Source organism: Acinonyx jubatus, chromosome A1 (assembly GCF_027475565.1).
Source record: "Acinonyx jubatus isolate Ajub_Pintada_27869175 chromosome A1, VMU_Ajub_asm_v1.0, whole genome shotgun sequence".
NCBI classification, from domain to species: domain Eukaryota; kingdom Metazoa; phylum Chordata; class Mammalia; order Carnivora; family Felidae; genus Acinonyx; species Acinonyx jubatus.
This window is the reverse complement of record NC_069380.1, coordinates 206,418,672-206,440,284: the sequence shown is the minus strand read 5'-3', so window position 1 is coordinate 206,440,284 and position 21,613 is coordinate 206,418,672. Positions and strand designations below refer to the sequence as shown.

At 35.9% G+C, this 21,613-nt stretch overlaps 1 protein-coding gene across 1 annotated transcript in view; it reads left to right on the top strand.

Annotated features, from left to right (window-relative positions):
- Nucleotides 1-21,613, top strand: part of WDR70 (WD repeat domain 70) — a 294,191-nt gene that overhangs the window by 45,510 nt on the left and 227,068 nt on the right. The window contains exons 6-7 of the mRNA XM_015067612.3: nucleotides 8,665-8,724; nucleotides 12,644-12,777. Coding sequence (XP_014923098.3) covers nucleotides 8,665-8,724; nucleotides 12,644-12,777 — 194 coding nt within the window. The remainder of the gene's footprint in view (nucleotides 1-8,664; nucleotides 8,725-12,643; nucleotides 12,778-21,613) is intronic.

The window sequence follows — 21,613 nt, the reverse complement described above, 5'->3', positions numbered from 1 at the left end:
AGAATTACATGCTTTACTGACTGAGCTAGCCAGGCACCTCAGTCTTTTTCCCCCCAATGATATTTATTTTCCAACTTTATTGAGGTGTAATTGACAAAAATTGTTTATATTTAAGGAGTACAATGTGATGGTTTGATATATGTATAAATTGTGAAATGATTACCATAGTCAAGAAGTTAACTAACATATTTATCACCTCACGTAGCTACTTTATTTATTTTTTATTAAGAACACTTAATATCTACTCTCTTAGGAAATTTCAAGTGTACAACACAGTATTATTAACTATAGTTACCATGCTGTACAGAACTTACTCATAACTGAAAGTCTGTATCCTTTGACCAGAAACTTGTTAAGAACATTAATTTTTTTTTTAAACTTAACTTGGATCAAGAGTTTAGTCAAATGTTGCAGCAAATTTCTTTTTTTTTTTTCAATATATGAAGTTCATTGTCAAATTGGTTTCCATACAACACCCAGTGCTCATCCCAAAAGGTGCCCTCCTCAATACCCATCACCCACCCTCCACTCCCTCCCACCCCCATCAACCCTCAGTTTGTTCTCAGTTTTTAAGAGTCTCTTATGCTTTGCAGAAAATTTCTAAAACAAAAATGTGTGAATGATGTGAAAAGTTATTGATTACTACTAACGCCAATGGAGAGCTATTGTTTTTCCATGAAAAACATCCTAGGAAGAGTAATTCCATGGTGTAGTGAGCAAGTGGAGAGAAGTGAAGAAGCTAGAAGTCAGGGAAGCACTTTTCAGTGACATAGGGGAGTGTTCATAATTTAAGATGTGAATAGTTTAAGGTAAACCATGTCATTATAGAATGATCTGAATTACCTAGTCTGACTCTATCACTTTTATAAGTGGAAAAGCTAAATTTCTATACAATTGAGTGGCTTAGTGAGGATTACAAGTAGAGTTAGGTGCAGAGTCCTGTCTAGATTCAAGTCTTCAGAAATAACAATAAGAGTAAGTGTGGAAATACTCATAAAATTTTAGGCTGTCAGGGAATGATAAGGCATATGTTCATGGTAGCTTTTGAAAATAAATGTGTCTTCTGGTATAAATCTTTTTGGCTTATTACCTGCCATTGTTGTATGATAAACATATAAAATTGTCATCTTTGTGTTTGTTGAGAATGTCATGGAGTTTTAAAAAATAATATAATTTCTGATAAAATATAAGAATGACCTATTCTTTGTTTGGGGCACCTGGGTGGCTCAGTCACTTGAACATCAGACATCAGCTTAGGTCATGGTCTCATGGTTTGTGAGTTTGAGCCCTGCGTCAGGGTCACTGCTGTCTGTGCAGAGCCTTCTCTGGATCCTCTGTCCCTGCTCTCTCTGCCCCTTCCTGTTTGTTTGTGCTTTCTCTCAAAAATAAATAAATCTTAAAAAAAAATGACCTATCCTTTTTGAGTTTCTCAGCCCTCACATAGGTATAAAAAGTTATTTAACAATGTACTTTTAAGTCGTGTTTCTTGGAAATGTTCTTCAAGGTTGCAGCTTGCATAAACTGTTTGAGGGTAATTTAGAGGTGGTTTGGGAACACTACTCATTGAAGGATTGGAACCAGCTGTGAGAATTCGATAGGAAATTGTCTTTCCTTCCTGCAATATTTTAGACATATAACTTTATATTTTTAGAGGAAGATTTTAAACATTTGATAAATTATTTATTTTGAAGCTTACCTAATGTTTATTAGAACATTAAGAAGTATTCAAGCTTAATATTATGCATCGTTTAATCTTTTTGTTTGCTTATGGGGGTTATATCTATGAACAATTTTTTCTTTTTAGTTTTGGGAAAATACATATAACATAAAATATACAATCTCAACCATTTTTATTTTTAGTCATTTATTTAAAATATTTTTTTAATGTTTATTTTTGAGAGAGAGAGAGAGAGAGAGACAGTGCAAGTGGGAGAGGGGCAGAGAGAGGGAGACACAGAATCTTAAACAGGCTACAGTCTCTGAGCTGTCAGCACAGAGCCTGATGTGGGGCTCGAACTCATGAACCGTGAGATCATGACCTGAGCTGAAGATCATAAACGATGGAACCACCCAGGTGCCCCTAAAAATTTAAAAATTTTAAGTTTTAAATTTTAATTTCAGTATAGTTAACTTACAATATTTTTATTAGTTTCAGGTGTACAATATAGTGGCTCAACAATTCTATACATTACTCAATGCTCACCATAATAAATGTACTCTTTAATCCCCATCACCTATTTCATCCATTCCCCTTACCCATCTCCCAATCTTAGCCATTTCATTTTTTAAATCTTTAAAAAATGCTTATTTATTTATTTTTGAGAGAGAGAGGGAGAACGCAAGTGGGGCAAGGGCAGAGAGAGGGGAAGCAGAGAATCCCAAGCAGGCTCCGTGCTGTCAGCGCAGAGCCCAACATGGGGCCTCAGCTTACAAACCATGAGACCATGACCTGAGCCGAAATCAAGAGTTGGACGTGCAACCAACTGAGCCACCCAGGTGCTCCCAGTATTAACCATTTAAAAATTTTCAGTTCAGTAGTGTTACATTGTTGTATACTCAGTCTCTAGAACTTTTGCATCTTGCAAAGCAGAAACTATACCCATTAAACAATAATTCCCCATTTTCCCCTTTCTCCCAATTCTGGTAACCACTATGTTACTTTCTATGAATTTGACTGGTCTAGATACCTCATATAATTGAAATCATGCAATATTTTTCTTTTTATGGCTTATTTCACTCAGCATTATTTCCTCCAAGTTCATCCATGTTGTAGTGTGTGTCAGAATTTCCTTCCTTTTTTAAAGAATAATATTCCATTGTATGTATATACCACATTTTGTTCATTCATTCATCTATCAGTAGACACTTGGGTTGTTCCTGTCTTTTGACTGTTGTGAACAATGCTGCTGTGAACATCTTTGGAGACCCTGCTTTCAGTTCTTTTGTGTATATACTTAAAGGGGAATTGCTGAATCATAAAGTAATTCTATTTTAAATTTTTTGAGGAACTACCATACTGTTTTCCATAGAAGATGTACCATTTCTGTTCAGCGATGCAGAAAGGTTCCATTTTTTTGTACATCCTTGTCAACATTTCTTATTTACTTATTTTTAAAATAATACCTATCCTGTTACTGGTATTTCAGTGTGGTTTTGATTCTCATTTGTCTGATGATTAGTAAAGTATCTTTTCATGTACTTGTTGGTCATCTGTATTTCTTCTTTGGAGGAATATCTATTTAGGCCCTGTGCCAATTTTTGAATTGAGTTGTTTGTTTTTTTGTTGTTGAATTGCAGGAGTTTTGTTTTTTTGGATGTTAACCCCTTATATATGATTTGCAGACATCTTCTCCCATTCTAGTGGTTGCCTTTTCACTGTGTTGACTCTGTCTTTAAAAAAATTTTTTTTTAATGTTTATTTATTTTGAGAGAGAGAGCTCATGTGAGTGGAGGAGGGGCAGAGAAAGAGAGAGAGGGGGAGAGAGAATCCCAAGCAGGCCCTGCACTGCCAGTGTAGAGCCCGATGTGGGGCTCGATCTCACGAACCATGAGATCACAACCTGAAATCAAGAGTTGGGCACTCAACCGACTGAGCCATCCAGGTGCCCCTTGATTCTTTTGATGAGCAGAACAGAATAACATGGTGATTTTTTTGAAAACTCAAATCTTATCAAATTACAAGGCTCAGAGCTTAAATTTCAGATTGTTGGCATTGTATACAATCTGGCTTCTAACTCTCTGGGTAAGAAAAAAATTTTTTTGCACACAAAAATTGTATATACACACAACACACACAACCTTCCTTCCTTTCCTGCCCAGCAATGTAAACTCTGTCTAGGCAAAATTATTTGCAGTTCAGTAACTGTCAGGATTTGTCTTATGCTCTTCTGGATGCCCTCCACATTCACCTGGGGAACCTCTGTTTATTTTTCCAAAGGCATCTCAAGCATCTCTTCTATAAAGTCTTTTCTAATCATCCTCTTATTTCCCAGGCAGAGTGGAATTGAGCACTGAACCCTGTGTGTTCTGTCACAGCATCTGAAACATTTTAGTGTTTCCCATTTGTTTACCTGTCAGTTAGTTTTGCTTTATTGGATTGACAGCCCTTGTGAGCTGAGTCTTTGTTATTTTTATTATTGTTATTTTTAAATCTTTAACTGTAGTCCCTGGTATATGGTATGTAATTAACTACTCAATAAATGTTTGTTGAGTGAATGTGTGATGATGAGTAACTATTGTTAAGTCACTCTATTGGATCTCCAGAGTTCTACTAGAATAGACTCTAATTTTGGTTTTCTGTGATACCACACTGGCAACTATTTACAAAATACTTTCTGGGAGAACTTAGCACTCCTTTTCAATTTCCTGGTTAGCACTCCCCAGTTTCTCCCCATAATTCATAGCCACTTTGTGGCAGATCGTTATTACTGGGTAGACTTTTGATTATGGCTTATAGTACCATACATATACAACTTCTTAAACTTATGACATCTTTACCCTGGAAAGGTTATTTTGCAAGTCTTTTGAAAACACTTTAAGGATGTGTGTCAGATGGAATTGCTCATGTTATTCCAGATATATTTGCTATCGTTGTTATTGAGGGCAAACTAAAGAGCCTGGGAAATAATCCTTTGGTTGGCATTTAAAACTAAACCAAAACAAAAGCTGGTATCTTTTCCCCTCTTCCATTAAGACTAGCTCTTGTTATGAATTCTTATTATAAATGACTTCATTGAAGTCTCGTAGCTTATGGTGTGCCCTGGCATGAAAATCATGAAAATATTTTACTGTTAGAGCAAATTTCACACTAAGCCATATTTCAAAAAGCCATTAGTAGAAGTTTTGGAAAAAGAACAGTCACCATCAAGTGATATGCTGCTAAAAGATGGATTGCTACTATTCTAGATGATTTAGTTGTGCCAGTTATATGAGCCTTTTATGAGTTATGCCCTACATGATTTCCAGTAAAACTTTGATTTTAAATGTAAACAACATTTATTTAAACATTTAATTCACTGCTGATGTAAATATTAAATTGTTCTGTCTTCTTGTAAGTTTTTACTTGACATGTCAGAAATTGTCTATATATAGGCATATTGTGCATTGAATTTAGTGAAATAATTTTCATCCCTCTTTTTGGTGACAGTGTTTCTGTTTCCTGAGTGATGAAAAAGTAATTAGTTATGAAATGAGACACTGACTATAATAGAATCTTCTTGAAGGGAAACATTTGAACTATTCTCCTGTTTTCTGCAAGAGTACTTACTTAGTACTTATGCATGAGCTTTTATTGCTTATAAATATTGTCAACTGCAAAGGGAGCAGTGGCTTACAATTTAATATAGGGGTAGTCCAGAATTCATTTGTTTGACTTTCAAATTATTTTGGAATTTGTGTTGGAATATTGGTATCTCTGAAATCAAGGTATGTGCAGTACTTTCCAAAGCATAGTAAAGCATACCGTAACATCTTGTCTTGAAATAAACTGTAAACTCTCCAGCACTTACTGTGAGGTTAGGGTTCTTGTTCAGTGCCTGTGGTTTCCTAATCTCCTTCTCAAATGCACTGTGGTGGTAATAGATTATAGTAATCTCTCAGATGCAGGCAGTCTAAAACAAAATTGCCTTTATTTCTCTATACCTGCAAGTTTATTAAAAAAAATTTTTTTTAAGTAATCTCTACACCCAACACTGTATATTCCCCACTGGAATTCGTGACCTGGAGATCAAGGGTCGCATGTTGTACCCACTGAGCCAGCCAGGCACCCCTAAACTTGTAGCTTTACATCTGTTTTTTAGTCTGGGATATAATCATTTGGTTGTGAACGGTTTTTTGTTTTTAAGTTTATTTATTTTGAGAGAGAGAGAGAATTGGGGAGGGGGCAGAGAGAGAGGGGAGAGAGAGAATCTCAACTAGGTTCTGTGCTGTTAGTGCAGAGCCCAGTGTGGGACGCAAACTCATGAACTGTGAGATCATGACTTGAGCCAGAACCAAGAGTCAGATGCTTAACCGACTGAGTCACCCTGGCACCTCAGGTTTTACTTTTTGAAAACCTCAGTTATCCCTGAGTGTCGCTTACCTGGCTGATCTGGTGGATAGCATCTGCTCTTCTTTATGGACACAAACATCAATGTTTAAAGGTAAAGTAAAAATTACAATCTAGTGTGATCTACAAGGTAGATATTAGGCTATTAATTAATTCCAAGACACTTTTGTGTGTGTCTGCCATCCACCATCTGTTTTGTGGTTTGGGGATCCAGAGATGATAATAGATATACACAATCTTTGAGAAGTGTCCATTTTGCAATTTGGTTAGGGAGTGGTTGGGATGGAAATAGGTAAAAAATTGCAGTGGATTTTGGGGGTGGCTACCAACTGGCTCAGTTGGTAGAGCATCCAACTTTTGATCCCAAGGTCATGAGTTCAAGCCCCATGTTGGACGTGGAGCCTACTTAAAAGAAAAAGTTTAAAAAAAATTATAACGGATTTTGATAAATTCTATGATAGAGATAGGGAGAGGTTGTCTCCTTATCTGAGACATGAGAGTGCATTAGAAGGGCCATTTAACCCAGAGTTTGAACTGTTGAGAAATGCTTCCAGTAGCAGGTCACATCTGAATTGAGTCTTAAAGGATGAGTAGGAATTAGCCTGGTAAGGAGAAAGAGAAACCTGGAAATAGATTAAGTTGATATGACCAGAGAGGTAGGAGGTAAGTCTAAGGATAAACAGTGGCTGTCATTTATTGAGTACCTACTTTGTGCTCAACACTGCATTATATGGCTTAAACCACTTACCAGTAACCTAAAGGGCAAGTGCTGTTATCCTCAGTTCACAAATGAGGAAATAGAGTCATAACTATCCTGGAGTTATGACAAGGTTAAGGAGCGGCAGGGCTAGATTAAAAAGCCCAGCTTTTCTTGGGCCACCTGGCTTGCTCAGTCAGTAGAGCATGCAACTCTTGGTCTTGGGATTATGAGTTCAAGACCCATGTTAGATGTATAACTTATTTAAAAATAAAATATAATGTTAAAAAATGTTAGACCTTATATAAACATATAAATAAAAACCCTAGCTTTTCTGGCTTCTTGTCTAGGCTGCTTCCTCCCAGGAGAGAACAATTTCAAGATGGAAGAAATAGTTAAGTAGTTATGTTGTTGAAAGGTCAGTTATGCAGGTTAAGTTCTGAAAAGTGTCCAGGGGCATTTATAGTGACGTGTTTGTTTATTCATGAGATATTTACAGACAGTCTCTTAAGTGCCAAGAACTGTGCTAGGCATTAGGAATAAAAGAACACGTGCCTGAGTGATAGAGGTAGAAGGAAGAGAGGAAGTAGAGACATTTGAGTGAAAACTGTCATATAAAGAAGCTTAATTGCAAAGAAAAAGATAATGATACAGCAGTAAATGTGGGGGAAATTGCTGTGTGTGTGTGTGTGTGTGTGTGTGTGTGTGTGTGTGTGTAATATGGGAAGTACTTTAATTGTTTATGTGCTGAGGAGAAAGAGCCATAGCAGGAGAAAAGTTTATGATGAAATAGAACTTGCGATTGATTCATCAAGGATGCTAAAGAATGAGGGGAGACAGGGACCAAAGTCTGTTAGACTGCACATATTTAGTTAAGTAGATTGCAAGATGATCCTAACATGAATTTGGAATGGCCCTAAAATTTGAGTATGATTACCCTCCTCTTGGATAATGGAAACTTGACTAAACAATGAAACTTCTTGCTCAGATTATCACTGTGACCCCCTTATGTCTGATTTATGCATCCATCTTCTCTCTTCCTCAGTTATCCTGCCCATACCCCCGGTCTACCATAGCATTTCTTATATTGAATTAGACTGATTGGCCACCTCCTCTTCCCCAGACCATATGCTTCTTGGGAGGGAGAATGGTAGAGGTTATGTCTAATGCTACCCATCTGGTATAATCTCACTTTAAATAAATGCTTATTTATTTAACTGAGTCAGTAAATGACTCAGTTCCTTATTTGTGTCATTTTTGAACGGGAGGTTTTAGTTTTATAAACTTTTAAGGGTTGAAAGGTATATATCTACCCTGTGCAGATTTTGTTGCCTATTAAAAAATTTTTTTTATACATTTATTCATTTTTGAGAGACAGAGAGCACAAGTGGGGGAGGGGCAGAGAGAGAGAGGGAGACATAGAATCTGAAGCAGGCTCCAGGTTCCAAGCTGTCAGCACAGAGCCCGATGCAGGACTCGAACTCATTAGCTGTGAGATCATGACCTGAGCCGAAGTCGGATGCCCAACCAACTGAGCCACCCAGGTGCCCCTGTTGCCTATTTTAAATTAAGTACATAAGCACTTTAAATTATGCCCAATTTTCAGTGAAGAGAGGACTTCAAATATTTTGAATGCTGAGAGGACCTTATGGTTTCATACAACCTAAAAAGTTTCTTGGGTTTATCTTTTTTGAGATTTAATATAAATTTATTATCAGCTCAACAATTGTAATTTATCTAGAAGTGCAGAAATAAGCTATCTTCACAATTTTCATTTCCTGTTTTTTTTTAAAACTTTGTGTTAAAAAGCTAGCGATGCTATTTTTAAAAATTGTGTCTCCTGTAGATGTAGTATGTAGTTCCCCCCCACACCCTAAATACATTGGTTACTCATTGATGTCATGGAATTTTCTTTTTTCAGAATCCTGTCCAAAAGATTCCTGACTCTCATGAAATAACTCTAAAGCATGGCACCAAAACAGTAAGTTTGAAGAATTTGATTCTTTCCTTTCAGTAACAAGGCTCTCATGTTAAAGTGAACCGATGATACATTTGTATGAAGGCTAATTATACAATCAACTGATAACACAACAGCTATAGACATTAAAGAAAAAGAAAGATTACATTTCTATTCAATCAAATAACCATTGTGTTTCATTTAAAATAGGAACACTTATTATTGCCATTGTTATTGTTGGCTTTAAAACCTTTTGCTTTGATATAGGAACATTACAAGTGAAAAAAAGAAATGAAACTAAAATACAGTTTTCCTTTTTATGGTGTGGGAAAATTTCTCATTACTCTTAGCTTTATTTCTGTATCAGTAAAAGGCCCGAGTTCATTTTTTAGATGTACATTGAGATAAGAAATGAACATAAAATAGTTACTGTATTGTTGTAAGGTTATATTACTTAGAATTACAGATTTCTATTTTTGTATTGTTATATTTATGTTACTTAAAGATTTAATAATATAAAATTTTGAGTCATAAGATGGACTCATTTTATTGTAAAACCATTAAAAAGTGGTAGTAGAATGAATGAAACATATTACAAATGAAAGAATAAAATCATCTTGCTTTTTCTTTTCAATGAAACTGCCTTTTTCTAGGTGTCTAACACCTAGAAAGTAGGAAAATACATCCCATGATGAGGAAAACATGGATCGGTAGTTATAGACCCAGAAATTACACAAATGATGGAACTAATAAAGATATTAAAACAGTGACATTCTTCTTGCCAAATGTTTTGCCTTTGAAAATACTATTTTCATAAAAATATTTGTTACGGTATAGTGGGTTTATCATTATTTTATTTATTAAAAATTTTTTGATGTTTATTTATTTTTGAGAGATAGAACACAAGCAGGGCAGGGGCAGAGAGAGAGGGAGACAGAGAATCCGAAGCAGGCTCTGTGCCGTCAGTGCAAAGCCTGACAATGAGGCTTGAACCCACGAGAGCTGTGAGATCATGACCTGAGCCGAAGTCTGAAGTCTGATGCTCATCTAACTGAGCCATCCAGGCGCGCCTATTGTTATTTTATTTTATTTTTATTTTTATTTTTATTTTTTTTAAAGGCTTACCTTTAATTTTTTATTTATTTTTATTTTTTAACGTTTATTTATTTTTGAGACAGAGAGAGGCAGAGCATGAACAGGGGAGGGGCAGAGAGAGAGAGGGAGACAAAGATCTGAAACAGGCTCCAGGCTCTGAGCTGTCAGCACAGAGCCCGACGTGGGGCTCGAACTCACGGACTGTGAGATCATGACCTGAGCTGAAGTCGGAAGCTTAACTGACCGAGCCACCCAGGCGCCCCAACCCCTATTGTTATTTTAAATGAAGTGAACAATAAGTACTTTTAAATGTCTTAGTTAAAATTTTTACTGTGGTAAATATTGAAACACATAACTCACATAAACAAATGCTTTTTGGGGTCCTCAAAAGATTTAAATAGTGTAAAGTGTCTTAAAACCAAAGTTTCTGAGAACTGCTGCTTTAAGAAACCATTTCCATCTAATTTGTGATATTATATCTACTTTATATGAAATCAGACTTTTGGTATTTTTATTATGAAATTATGATGGAATTTTACTAATTTTCATGTTTTTAAGCAAATTAGGAAAGGAATTACAGACTATTAGTACTTAAACAGAAGCTTCCCTGTCACTTGAGAGATTTTTTACTGAATGAGCTCATGGGTTTCACGCATGTTTTAGTTAAATATTTATATTTTTTAGTAGAATTTTATCTTTGAAAAAGAAATAGAAATATACTGCCAACTTGTTTTACACGTTAAAAGTCAGAGCTTCTAATTGTACTGTTAGGGTACCTGATCTTTTTGCAGTCCTGCCTTTGCCCTGCATTTATTTCATCTTATATATGTCGGAGATTAGCAAGGTGACCCTTTTGCCTGGTTGGTTTTTTCAGCTAGTTATTGTAAAATATTTACACATTCACAGAAGAATAGAGGATACTAAGAGGAATCCCGTATATTTACTTCTGAGCCTTACCAGTTCTCTACATTAGGCCAGTCTTTGTTTCCTGTACTTTACGTTTCTAGTGTCTCCCACCAATATACCCACCTTTCCATTCCTTAACAGGACCTAGAGATGGTTTCCTTTGTTTCCTACCAGATATTCCAAATCATTTCTTAGCTGTGTTCCTTTAAACCCCAGAAATCCAGTTCCAACTTTTTTAAAGGCCGTATGCTAATTTGGGTCAAAGTCATGAGTCAACATCTACCTCTCCTTTCATTAATATAGTGACATACTGTTAATTTCTCTTTCTTAATGAAAGAATTCACAGCCAGGACAAAGAACACTTTTTAGGGGAAGAGCTGCTTCTTTCCAGGTTTCCTTTTGAGCACATTCTTCCCAGCTTGCACTGAACTCCAAACAACTCCCTGGAATTTGGAGGCTGCTGGCTCCCCACAGGCCTTTCCGCTTCCCCAGGAGGACTCAACCAAGGATGCCTGCAGCCAGTCAGCCAGTCGTTAGTTCTCCCACCCTGACTGCAGGCCTTTGCCCCTGCTGCTCCACACTGACGATTGCAGCAAGGAGGAGGAGCTTCCACCCTTGCGGGGAGGACAGGCAGGGAAGAGACAAGCCACAAATGAATTTGCAGTTTCGAATTGTACTGTAATGGGATGAACACTGGTGTGGTCAGTCGTATCAGGAAGAAGGCACCCTTTTAATTGTAATAGGAGGGTGGAAAGATAGAATGGGCATGGGGGCAAGTAAGTTTGTGGTTGGTAGTAGCAGGAGTCACTGCTTAGACTTCGAAAGCTACTGTTTATTTTTGGTTTTTGTTGTTGTAGGTTTTAAGATACATAATTGTTCAGACATAAAAAATGACTTAGTTCTCATTTGTACGCTTTCTTTGACACATTTAAAGTGGTACGTATCTAATTTAAATGTGTAATTTATTAATTATGTTCATGTATAATTCCCTTATCTTCTGAAATCAGTGTTTATAGGTGGTGATTGAAGTGAGTATAAATTATTTTGTAACTATATGGTTTTAATTGTAGTAATTCTGTTACATTTAATAACATTCCAAGGGTATTAGGAGAACTGATTTATAGTTGCTTCCTTTATATGAAACTTTGATCCTTTTACTCTCTCATATATACAGTAATCACATTATTTCTTTTTTTGTTGTTTTCATTCCACATATTAATTCTTTTGTTCTGTTTTTTGTTTTGTTTTACACATTAATTATTTCTAATGCATTTTTTTTTTTTTTTCCTTCTGAGAGGGAAGTAGATTCAGGGACTTCCTTCTTAAGAATATTAGGTTATCAGTTGGACACTCACATGTGCATTGGACCTACGAAAGTTCATGGGGAAGGCAGTTATCTTTTGGAACCAATATAAAAGTGCTATTATAATGTAGTTAGTCACTTATAAATTCAGCTTTAAAAATAATTGTTTAAGGTGATCATATTGAGTCAGTTAGCCATATACAGAAGAAAATAATTTCTACTTTGTCCTACTTGATTAAATAGATTTCTTAACATTCCCATTGGCATTTTCTCATTTTGGTAATTTTAGATTCATGTGGTATTTAGTTAGTGGTAGTTAAAATATTTCAAAAGGTTTCCTTAAAATCTTTTTTATTAAAAAAGCTGAATTATTTATGGGGTTTGGTAGATAAATTGGGACAAAGCTGGCAATTACATTAAGGTAAAATATTATTTTATTTCAAAAGAAATAATATTCATAATAGTAACAAAGTCAAATAATATAGAAGATGCTATCCAGTTCCGCTTTTTAGAAGTAACAACAGCTTGTGGTCTGTACTTCCAATACCTATAAGAGGTAAGGTTAGAGAAAGGAAATGCAGGTTATTATAGAATATAAGTAGCTTTTCTCCAGTTAATTATTATTATTTTTTTTTACAGGTTTCTGCTTTGGGTCTGGATCCCTCAGGTGCACGTTTGGTGACTGGAGGATATGACTATGATGTTAAGTTTTGGGATTTTGCTGGAATGGATGCCTCTTTTAAGGCATTTCGATCCCTTCAGCCCTGTGAATGGTATGTATTGCACAACTTAATGCCTTCATATTTGCAGACAGAGTAATTCCATCTATAATGCTTTGTAGGAAAATACACTGTTTATATGACTGTATTTACCTTCATTATTCAAATGAAAGAAAAATGTACCTTGAGTTTCTCTCCTTTAGTTTCATTAAACCATGAAAACTTTAAAGACATTTTCAGTCTTTTGTTGTTTTGTAAAAAATATTTGTATTTAGAGATTATTACCTTTCCTAGTTTATTTTAATACTCCAGTAAATACCATGAAATGTTACATATATGTGTATGATGTATGTTAAGCCAATAACCAGGTGGTAGTCAGTGCTCCATTGTGTAGGTATGGCCAGCTAGCATTATATCAGAAAGGGCTTTACATGTTGTTACCACAGCTACCCTCTTTTTTTCTGTTTTTGACCACATCTGATCTGTTAGTATATTGGATATCAAAAATAGATTTTTATTGGTGAAACTGATATCTTGTTAACTTGCATAATGTATGTTGGAAATGAGCTCTTATTGACTAAATGTAAATACATTCAAGATATGTGAATTAGATGAAATTAATAGAGGCCCAATTTTCTACTCTTGCATGAATGGAGTTTGTATCTAAACGTGGCTCTGGCCAGTTTTGTATAGATCATACTGATTTGTAAATTTTGAAGTCATAACTCTTAAGCTATCTTCAGTAAAGATTTGAGGGTTCCCTAAGTGAACATAGATCTCTGATTAGTTGGAAAGGATTTAGTTGGAAAAATTTTTTTTTTTTAGTGTTTATTTATTTTTGAGAGAGAGAGAGAGAGAGAGACAGAGTCCAAGCTGGGGAGGGGCAGAGAGAGAGGGAGACACAGAATCTGATGCAGGCTCTGAGCTGTCAGCACAGAGCCCGATGCGGGGCTCAAACTCAAGAACTGTGAGATCATGACCTGAGCCAAAGTCAGATGCTTAACCGACTGAGCCACCCAGATGCCCCGGAAAAAAAAATTTTAAAAACAGGATATTCCCAGTGATGGCTGTATTTAATAAAGCTCTCATTATTTAAAATAGTTAATTTGGTATCTTGAGTTAGTATGATGACTTTAAAAAAAATTTTTTTTTTAACATTCAGTTTTGAGAGAGAGAGAGAGAGACAGAGTGTGAGTGGGGGATGGGCAGAGAGGGAGGGAGACACAGTCTGAAGCAGGCTCCAGGCTCTGAGCTGTCAGCACAGAGCTGAACGTGGGGCTCTAACTCACTGACTGTGAGCTCACGATCCGAGCTGAAGTCGGACGCTCGACTGAGTGAGCCACCCAGCGCCCCAGTATGATGACTTTTTAAAAATACAATGTTATAACCCTTATTCCTATATGGTATTCTCTTGGTTTGTATAGGGATTGTGTTCCCCTTCTGCTTTTTTCTTTTTTAATATTTATTTGTTTATTTTAAGAGAGAGACAGAGGGACAGGAGAGAACCCCAAGCAGGCTCTGCTCTGACAGCCTCACGAACTGTGAGATCATGCCCTGAGCTGTAATCAAGAGTCAGATGCTTAACCGGCTGAGCCACCCATGCGCCCCTCCCCTTTGCTTTTACAAGTATAAATTCACTTGTTCGGGATTATCCAGTTCTCCATTAATGATCAGCTCTGAATAGAATCGTGCCTTATGAGTCTCAAGCCACTACTCTATTACTAAACTGTGTCATCTGCTACACTGTTGTAATTGAAAATGCAGAAAAGCCCAAGAAAAAGCTTATTTTCTCTTCCATAATTAAATTATTACATCCTACATGTCATAGTGAACTATCAAAGGGTAGATGGGAATAAACAGAATTCTTGACAATCCATACAAGATTAACATAAACTCTAGTACTGCAAACATTTTGTGAATGTTCCTATTTTAAATCATGAGGATGGTTTAACTTTGCTATTATTTGTCCCTAATCTCTAAGTAATGTGACTCTACTTTTTATGACAATATGTATATTACTTAACGTGTATTTTATTATCTCTTTATATATCCATCTGTAATTTACTTTTTACTGTGAAAAATTTCAAACATGGAGGAAAGTAGAGAGATTAGTGAAATAGCCATTTTCTACCTAGATTTAACGGTTACATTTTTCTCTCTTTGCTTCATCTCATTTTTGTAATCTTTGAAGTATTTAAAAGTAAAGACATACATAGCTTTCACTTTGACATAATTCCTCATGAATCTTTAAAAAATATAGACATTTCCCTATATAAATACAGCTCCAATTATTCTAACAAAATTCTTTAGAACTTAATATTTCTAATAATCATTCCATATTTAAATTTCCCCAGTTTATCCTCATACGTGTCGTAATGCTGGCTTGTCAAACATGGATCCAATCAAGTAATACATATCCCATTTCTTTTGTCCGTCTCTGACATATCTTTTAATCTAGAACAGTGTCTCTTTCCAAACCATTTTCTTTCCCATGACTTTATTAAACAGGTCCAGTTGTCCTCTATAAGGTTCTTCCTCCCTGAATTTTCTAATTGTTTCGTTATGGTATCATTTAATTTATTTCTTTGTCTCCGGTATTTCCGATAGAAGGGCCAAAGGCTCGGTTGTAATCTACATTGTATCACATCAAGTGGCATGTATTGTCTAGTTGTTGCTGCTATTTGTGACTAGCAGTTAAGATTAATTCCTGGATTAAGTTGGTGACATTTGATTCCTCCATTGTGAAGTTAGTATTATATACTTGAGATAGGCAAGGACTTTGTGGGGAGATACTTGGTAGCATGGAAATATCTGCACTCTCCTCATCCCTTCACTTAATAAGTTTAGCATCCATTGCTTATTTGTACCTGAATCAGTTATGTCATTGAGGGTTGTAAGTTGGTGATTTTCTAAATTCCATTATTTCATCTACATTTATTTGTGGACACTCTTCTAAAAGAGTGTCCACAAGTAATTTTTAATTTTTAAAAATTTAAAAAAATTTTAATTTTTAATATTAAAAAAACTTTTAAATATTAATTAATTAATTTTTAAATTTACAAATTAGTTAGCATATAGTGCAACAGTGATTTCAGGAGTAGATTCCAGTGATTCATCCCCTGTGTACCACACCCAGTGCTCATCCCAACAAATGTCTTCCACCTAGCCCATCCCCCCTCCCATAATCCCTCCAGCAACCCTCCGTTTGTTCTCTATATTTAAGAGTCTTTTACATTTTGTCCCCCTCCTGTTTTTATATTATTTTTGTTTCCTTTGTGTTCATCTGTTTTGTCTCTTAAATTCTTCATATGAGTGAAGTCATATATTTGTCTTTCTCTAATTTTGCTTAGCGTAAAACCATCCAGTTCCATCCATGTAGCTGCAAATGGCAAGACTTCATTCTTTTTGATTGCTGAGTAATATTCCATTGTATAAAAATACCACATCTATCCATTCATCTGTCCGTGGACATTTGGGCTCTCTCCATACTTTGGCTATTGTCGATAGGCTATAAACGTTGGGGTGCATGTGCCCCTTTGAAACAGCACACTTGTATCCCTTGGATAAATACCTAGTAGGGCAGTTGCTGGGTTGTAGGGTAGTTCTATTTTTCACTTTTGAGGAACCTCCATACTGTTTTCCAGAGTGGCTGCACCAGTTTGCATTCCCACTGGCAGTGCAAAAGAGATCCTCTTTCTCTGCATCCTTGCCAACATCTGTTGTTGCCAGAGTTGTTAATGTTAGCCATTCTGACAGGTGTGAGGTGATATCTTATTGTAGTTTTAATTTGTATTTCCCTGTTGATGACTGATGTTGAGCATTTTTTTCATGTGTCGGTTGGCCATCTGGATGTCTTCTTTGGAGAAGTGTCTATTCATGTTTTCTGCCATTTCTTCACTGGATTCTTTGTTTTTTGGGTGTTGAGTTTGATAATTGCTGTATAGATTTTGGATACTAATCCTTTATCTGATATGTCGTTTGCAAATATCTTCTCCAATTCCATTGGTTGCCTTTTGGTTTTGCTGTTTCGTTTGCTGTGCAGAAGCCTTTTATTTCGATGAAGTCCCAATAGTTCATTTTTGCTTTTGTTTCCCTTGCCTCTGGAGACGTGTTGAGTAAGAAGTTGCTGTGGCCAAGGTCAAAGAGGTTTTTGCCAGCTTCCTCCTCGAGGATTTTGATGGCTTCCTGTCTTACATTTAGGCTTTTCATCCATTTTGAGTTTATTTTTGTGTCTGGTGTCAGAAAGTGGTCCAGGTTCATTCTTCTGCATGTTGCTGTCCAGTTTTCCCAGCACCACTTGCTGAAGAGACTGTCTTTATTCCATTGGATACTCAAAGATTAGTTGGCTATACATTTGTGGGTCCAGTTCTGGGTTCTCTATTCTGTTCTGAGTGTCTGTTTTTGTGCCAAAGATCTTTTCCTTATTAACTGATGTTATTTGATCACCCTAAAATATAGTTCCTACTGTAAAGGCAGGATAAATACTTGGTTATTTCTTTAATTACCCATTTTCAGTTCAGGGGTTGGTGGTGATAAATGAGTTGTTGCTGTTATTGGTGGTGATTTTTTTTCTTTTTTCTTTTTCCTTTTTGAGTGTCAGTATTTATGATTTAAAAATGTTCATGTGTTCCAGTCAATTGCAGTCATTATTCTTTTCTGATGCTTAAATTGTCCCAGATTTGGCCAGGGGAGTCCCTGATTGCTATGTAGTTTTACATGTATTCATTAGACTTTAAAAGCTTACTTATTTTCTGGCATAACATGATGCAAGCTTCCTGGTACTTCCTTTCTAAGTCCTAGAGTCAGCATTTCCCTGGGAGACTTTTTTTTTTTTTTTTTTTAGTGGGAATGGTATTTAGAGACCAAATCTGAATGTTATACCTGCTCATTAGTAGTGGGGTATCATTCCTTTTTGACCTTTTCAGTGGAAAGAGGTGGAAAATACAGGTGTGTGTGTGTGTGTGTGTGTGTGTCCATGTTTAAGTGACAAGATCATATTGATATTGCCATTTCAAATTTTAGTAAAGTTTAACTTCAGAATATATTTAATTCATAGAAAAGCTGCAAAAATAGTCCACAGTTCAGGTATACCCCTAACTCAGTTTCTTCTGTTGTTAATGTCTTACATTACCATGGTATATTTATGACAAGTAAACCAATGTTGGTACATTAATATTAACCAAAACCCAAATTATATTTGGATTTCACTGTTTTTTCCACTAATATGCCTTTCAAAATACACATTACATTTATTCTTCCTATCTCTTCAGTCTTCTCTGGTTTATAATGATTTCTCAGTCTTTCCTTATTTTTCATGACCTTGATAGTTTTGAGGGGTTCTGGTTAGGTATTTTCTAGAGTGTTTCTTGATTTGTTTTTTTATGCTTTTTTTTTTTTTTCCCCATGGTTTAGACTGGAATTATGGGTCTTGGGGATGAATACCTCAGAGGTGAAGCCAGCCACTCTTAGCTCATGCTAGACACTGTTCATGTCCTCTGGACCCTCGCTGCCTGCTGCCTGCCTCAGGGAGTATCCTGGCCCACCTGCTCCAATTTAAATTTAACATTACAGACTGTTTACCTAATGTCTTTGACTTTTATACTCAAAATCAAAGATAGAACATCTTTTTGAGAAAAGACTTACTGGTCAAGACCAGGAGTTGGCAAAATTTTTCTGTAAAGGGCCAGTAAGTATTTTAGGCCTTACCTGCTGCAAATGATATTTGCTAAATTTGTCCGTGTGTTCATGTGTGTCTATATATTATATAACATTAAATTAAATATACATTAGAATTTTAAGTAAAAAAGTGCAGTGCAGTAGAGGTGTTTACTTTTTTGGCATTCAATTTTATTCTCTGTATTTTGTTAGCTAATTGTTCCAGTTTTAGATTCTGACATCTGACATATTAATGATCAAACTGTTGTTGTTTTTTTTTTTTTTGCCAATTGCAGACGTGATAAATGTGCAGTAAGTTGTCATTCAGTCGATGCTGGTTGAATATGGCAGAGTCAGACTTGGTATGCCATTAGAAGCCTTTGTTTTTATGTTATCGTGAGACAACCCTTTAGATTAAATTGCTCATGCCTATGAGAATCTATATACATTGGTTACTCAGCCAAATTTTTCCATACCCTGTGTTACTCATCTACGTTGTTCTTATATTGTCTGCGAAGAAAACTTTAAGGAGTTTGTTGATTGTCTTGAAGGTATAAAAAGCATATTGTACCACTTTTAGACCATCTATTCACCATGGTGAGTAAGTGGCTGCCAAACAGGCATTCACACAAAGACCCCCATAGCCATTCAGGATAGGAGGCAGAAGTCCTAAGGCTAGGAGTGAGACTGAGATAAAGTGTTTTGAATTTTGGGCATCTCTGATGAATTTTTTAGTATTCTTTTTTTGTTTTTTAAAATTTTTTTCAATGTTTATTTATTTTTGAGAGAGAGAGAGAGAGAGAGAGAGAGAGAGAGAGAGGGAGGGGCAGAGAGAGTGGGAGACAGAGAATACAAAGCAGGCTCCAGGCTCTGAGCTCTCAGCACAGAGCCTGACGCAGGGCTTGAACTTAGGAACTGTGAGATCATGAGCTGAGCCGAAGTCAGATGCTTAGCCCACTGAGCCACCCAGGTGCCCCTTGTTTGTTTTTTTTTTTAATATTTTATTTTATTTATTTTGAGAGAGAGAGCAGGGGTGGGGTAGGGGGAACTAAAGAGAGAGAATCCTAAACAGGCCCTGCACTGTCAGTGCAGAGTCTGATGCAGAGCTCCATCTCACGAACCGTGAGATCATGATCTGAACCGAAACCAAGAGTCAGATACTTAACCGACTGAGCTACCCAGGCGCCCCTGAATTTCTTAGTATTCTTGAACTTGGTCTCATTTCCCTGGGACACCTTAAAAATACTTTGAAGTAAAATGTTTTCTTGATCTACCAGGATAAAAATAAAATTTTTCAAAATGCTTTTCTTTTTTTGTTATTCAACCTCTCTTTGATGCATCTTCCATTTTGGTAATTTGAAGTATGTTTAATAATTTGTTTTGGACGTTCACCCAGCCAGCCGCAATATTAGATTTGTGGATCTCTAGTTTCTAAAGTGTTTCTTTGTGCCATTTAGTGAAAATCATCAGTACTGCATTTTCTCTAATCCAGTCTGCTCGGCACCTTTTGCTTTCTTTATTTCTTCACAGATTATCAGTAATTATGTATGTAAGCTCAAGAGTTAGAATCCTTGGGCTGACAGATCCTTCAGGTGTATCCTCTATGCAAAAAAATATGGATGAAGTAAAATACTAAGAATTCCTTATCTTCTGCCCATTTAAAAATGGATATTCTTTCTTTTCTTTTTAAAACATTTTCTCTTCTTTTGAGAGAGGGACTGTGAGCAGAGGATTGTTGGCAGATGGGGGAAAGGTGGGGGGGGGGGGAAGAGAGAGGGAGAGAGAGAGAAAGAATCTTAAGCAGGCTCCATACCCAGTGAGGAGCCCTACATGGGACTCAGTCTCATGACTCCCAAGATCATGACCTGAGCTGAAATCAAAAGTCAGATGCTTAACTGACTGAGCCACCCAGATCCTCCTAAAACATTTAAATTAATACATTAAGTTATGTTCTTATGAAGAAATTAAAACATTACAGATAAAACTTAAGTTCTTCTTTGATTATCTTTTTAAAAATCTCTTTCCCAGGGTTTCTCACAGTTTTCATTATGGTGCTTATTCTTTAAGGTTTTTTAAATTGTAGTCATCAACAAACATACCCATCAAAAGAGTATATACTATATTTGTTTTCATAAGTGATATCAGATGGTTGTTATTCCATAATTTGTTTTTGTTTTTCAATTCACAATATTGCTTGGAGATTTTTAATTTCACTATCATGCATTTTACTATATTCTTTCTAAGTGCTGTATAGCATATTACGTATAACTTACCAAAGTTCAGAACCATCTGAAGGGCTTGTTAAAATGTTAAATGCTGAAGGGGAAAAAAGAGAGAGAGAGAGAGAGGAACAAATCAAGAAACAGACTTTAACTACAGAGAACAAACTGATGGTTGCCAGAGCAGAGGTGGGTGGAGGGATGGGTTAAATAGGTGATGAGGATTAAGGAGTATATTTGTGATGAGCACTGGGTGTTGTATGGAATTGTTGAATCACACTTGAAACTAATGTTACGTGTACGTTAGCTAGCTGGAATTTAAATAAAAACTTAAAAAAATGTTAAATGCACCTTTAGAATTTCTAATTCTTTAAAACTGATGTGGCCTGAGAATAACTGAAATTTGTAGTTTTCTAAACTGTGGTAACTGAAATTCATGCATATCAGAATTATGCAAAGCAAAAATTGCCTGTATTTTTAAAAAATTTAATCCCAGGATAGTTAGTATACAGTGTTACATTAGTCTTAGCTATAAATGAAATATACGATATCATATGTATAATATAGTGATTCAACAGTTCCGTATGTTGGTGCTCATCAAGATAAGTGTGCTATTAATCCCTTTCACCTATTTCACCCATCCCCCCACCCACCTTACTTCTGGTAACCATTTGTTTTCTATAGTTAAAGACTTTTTTGGTTTGTCTCTTTATTTTTCTTTGTTTGTTTCTTAAATTCCACATATGAGTGAAATCATGTGGTATTTGTATTTCTCTGACTGGCTTATTTCACTTAGCATTATACTCTCAAGCTCCTTCCATCTTGTTTCAAATGGCAAGATTTCATTCTATTTTTTAATGTTTGAATAATATTCCATTTCGTATATGTACCACATCTTTATCCATTCATCTGTCAGTGGACACTTGGGCTGTTTCTGTAGTTTGGCTATTGTAAATAATGCTGCTGATTGCCTGTATTTTTTTTTTTTATTTTTTTTTTTAACGTTTATTTATTTT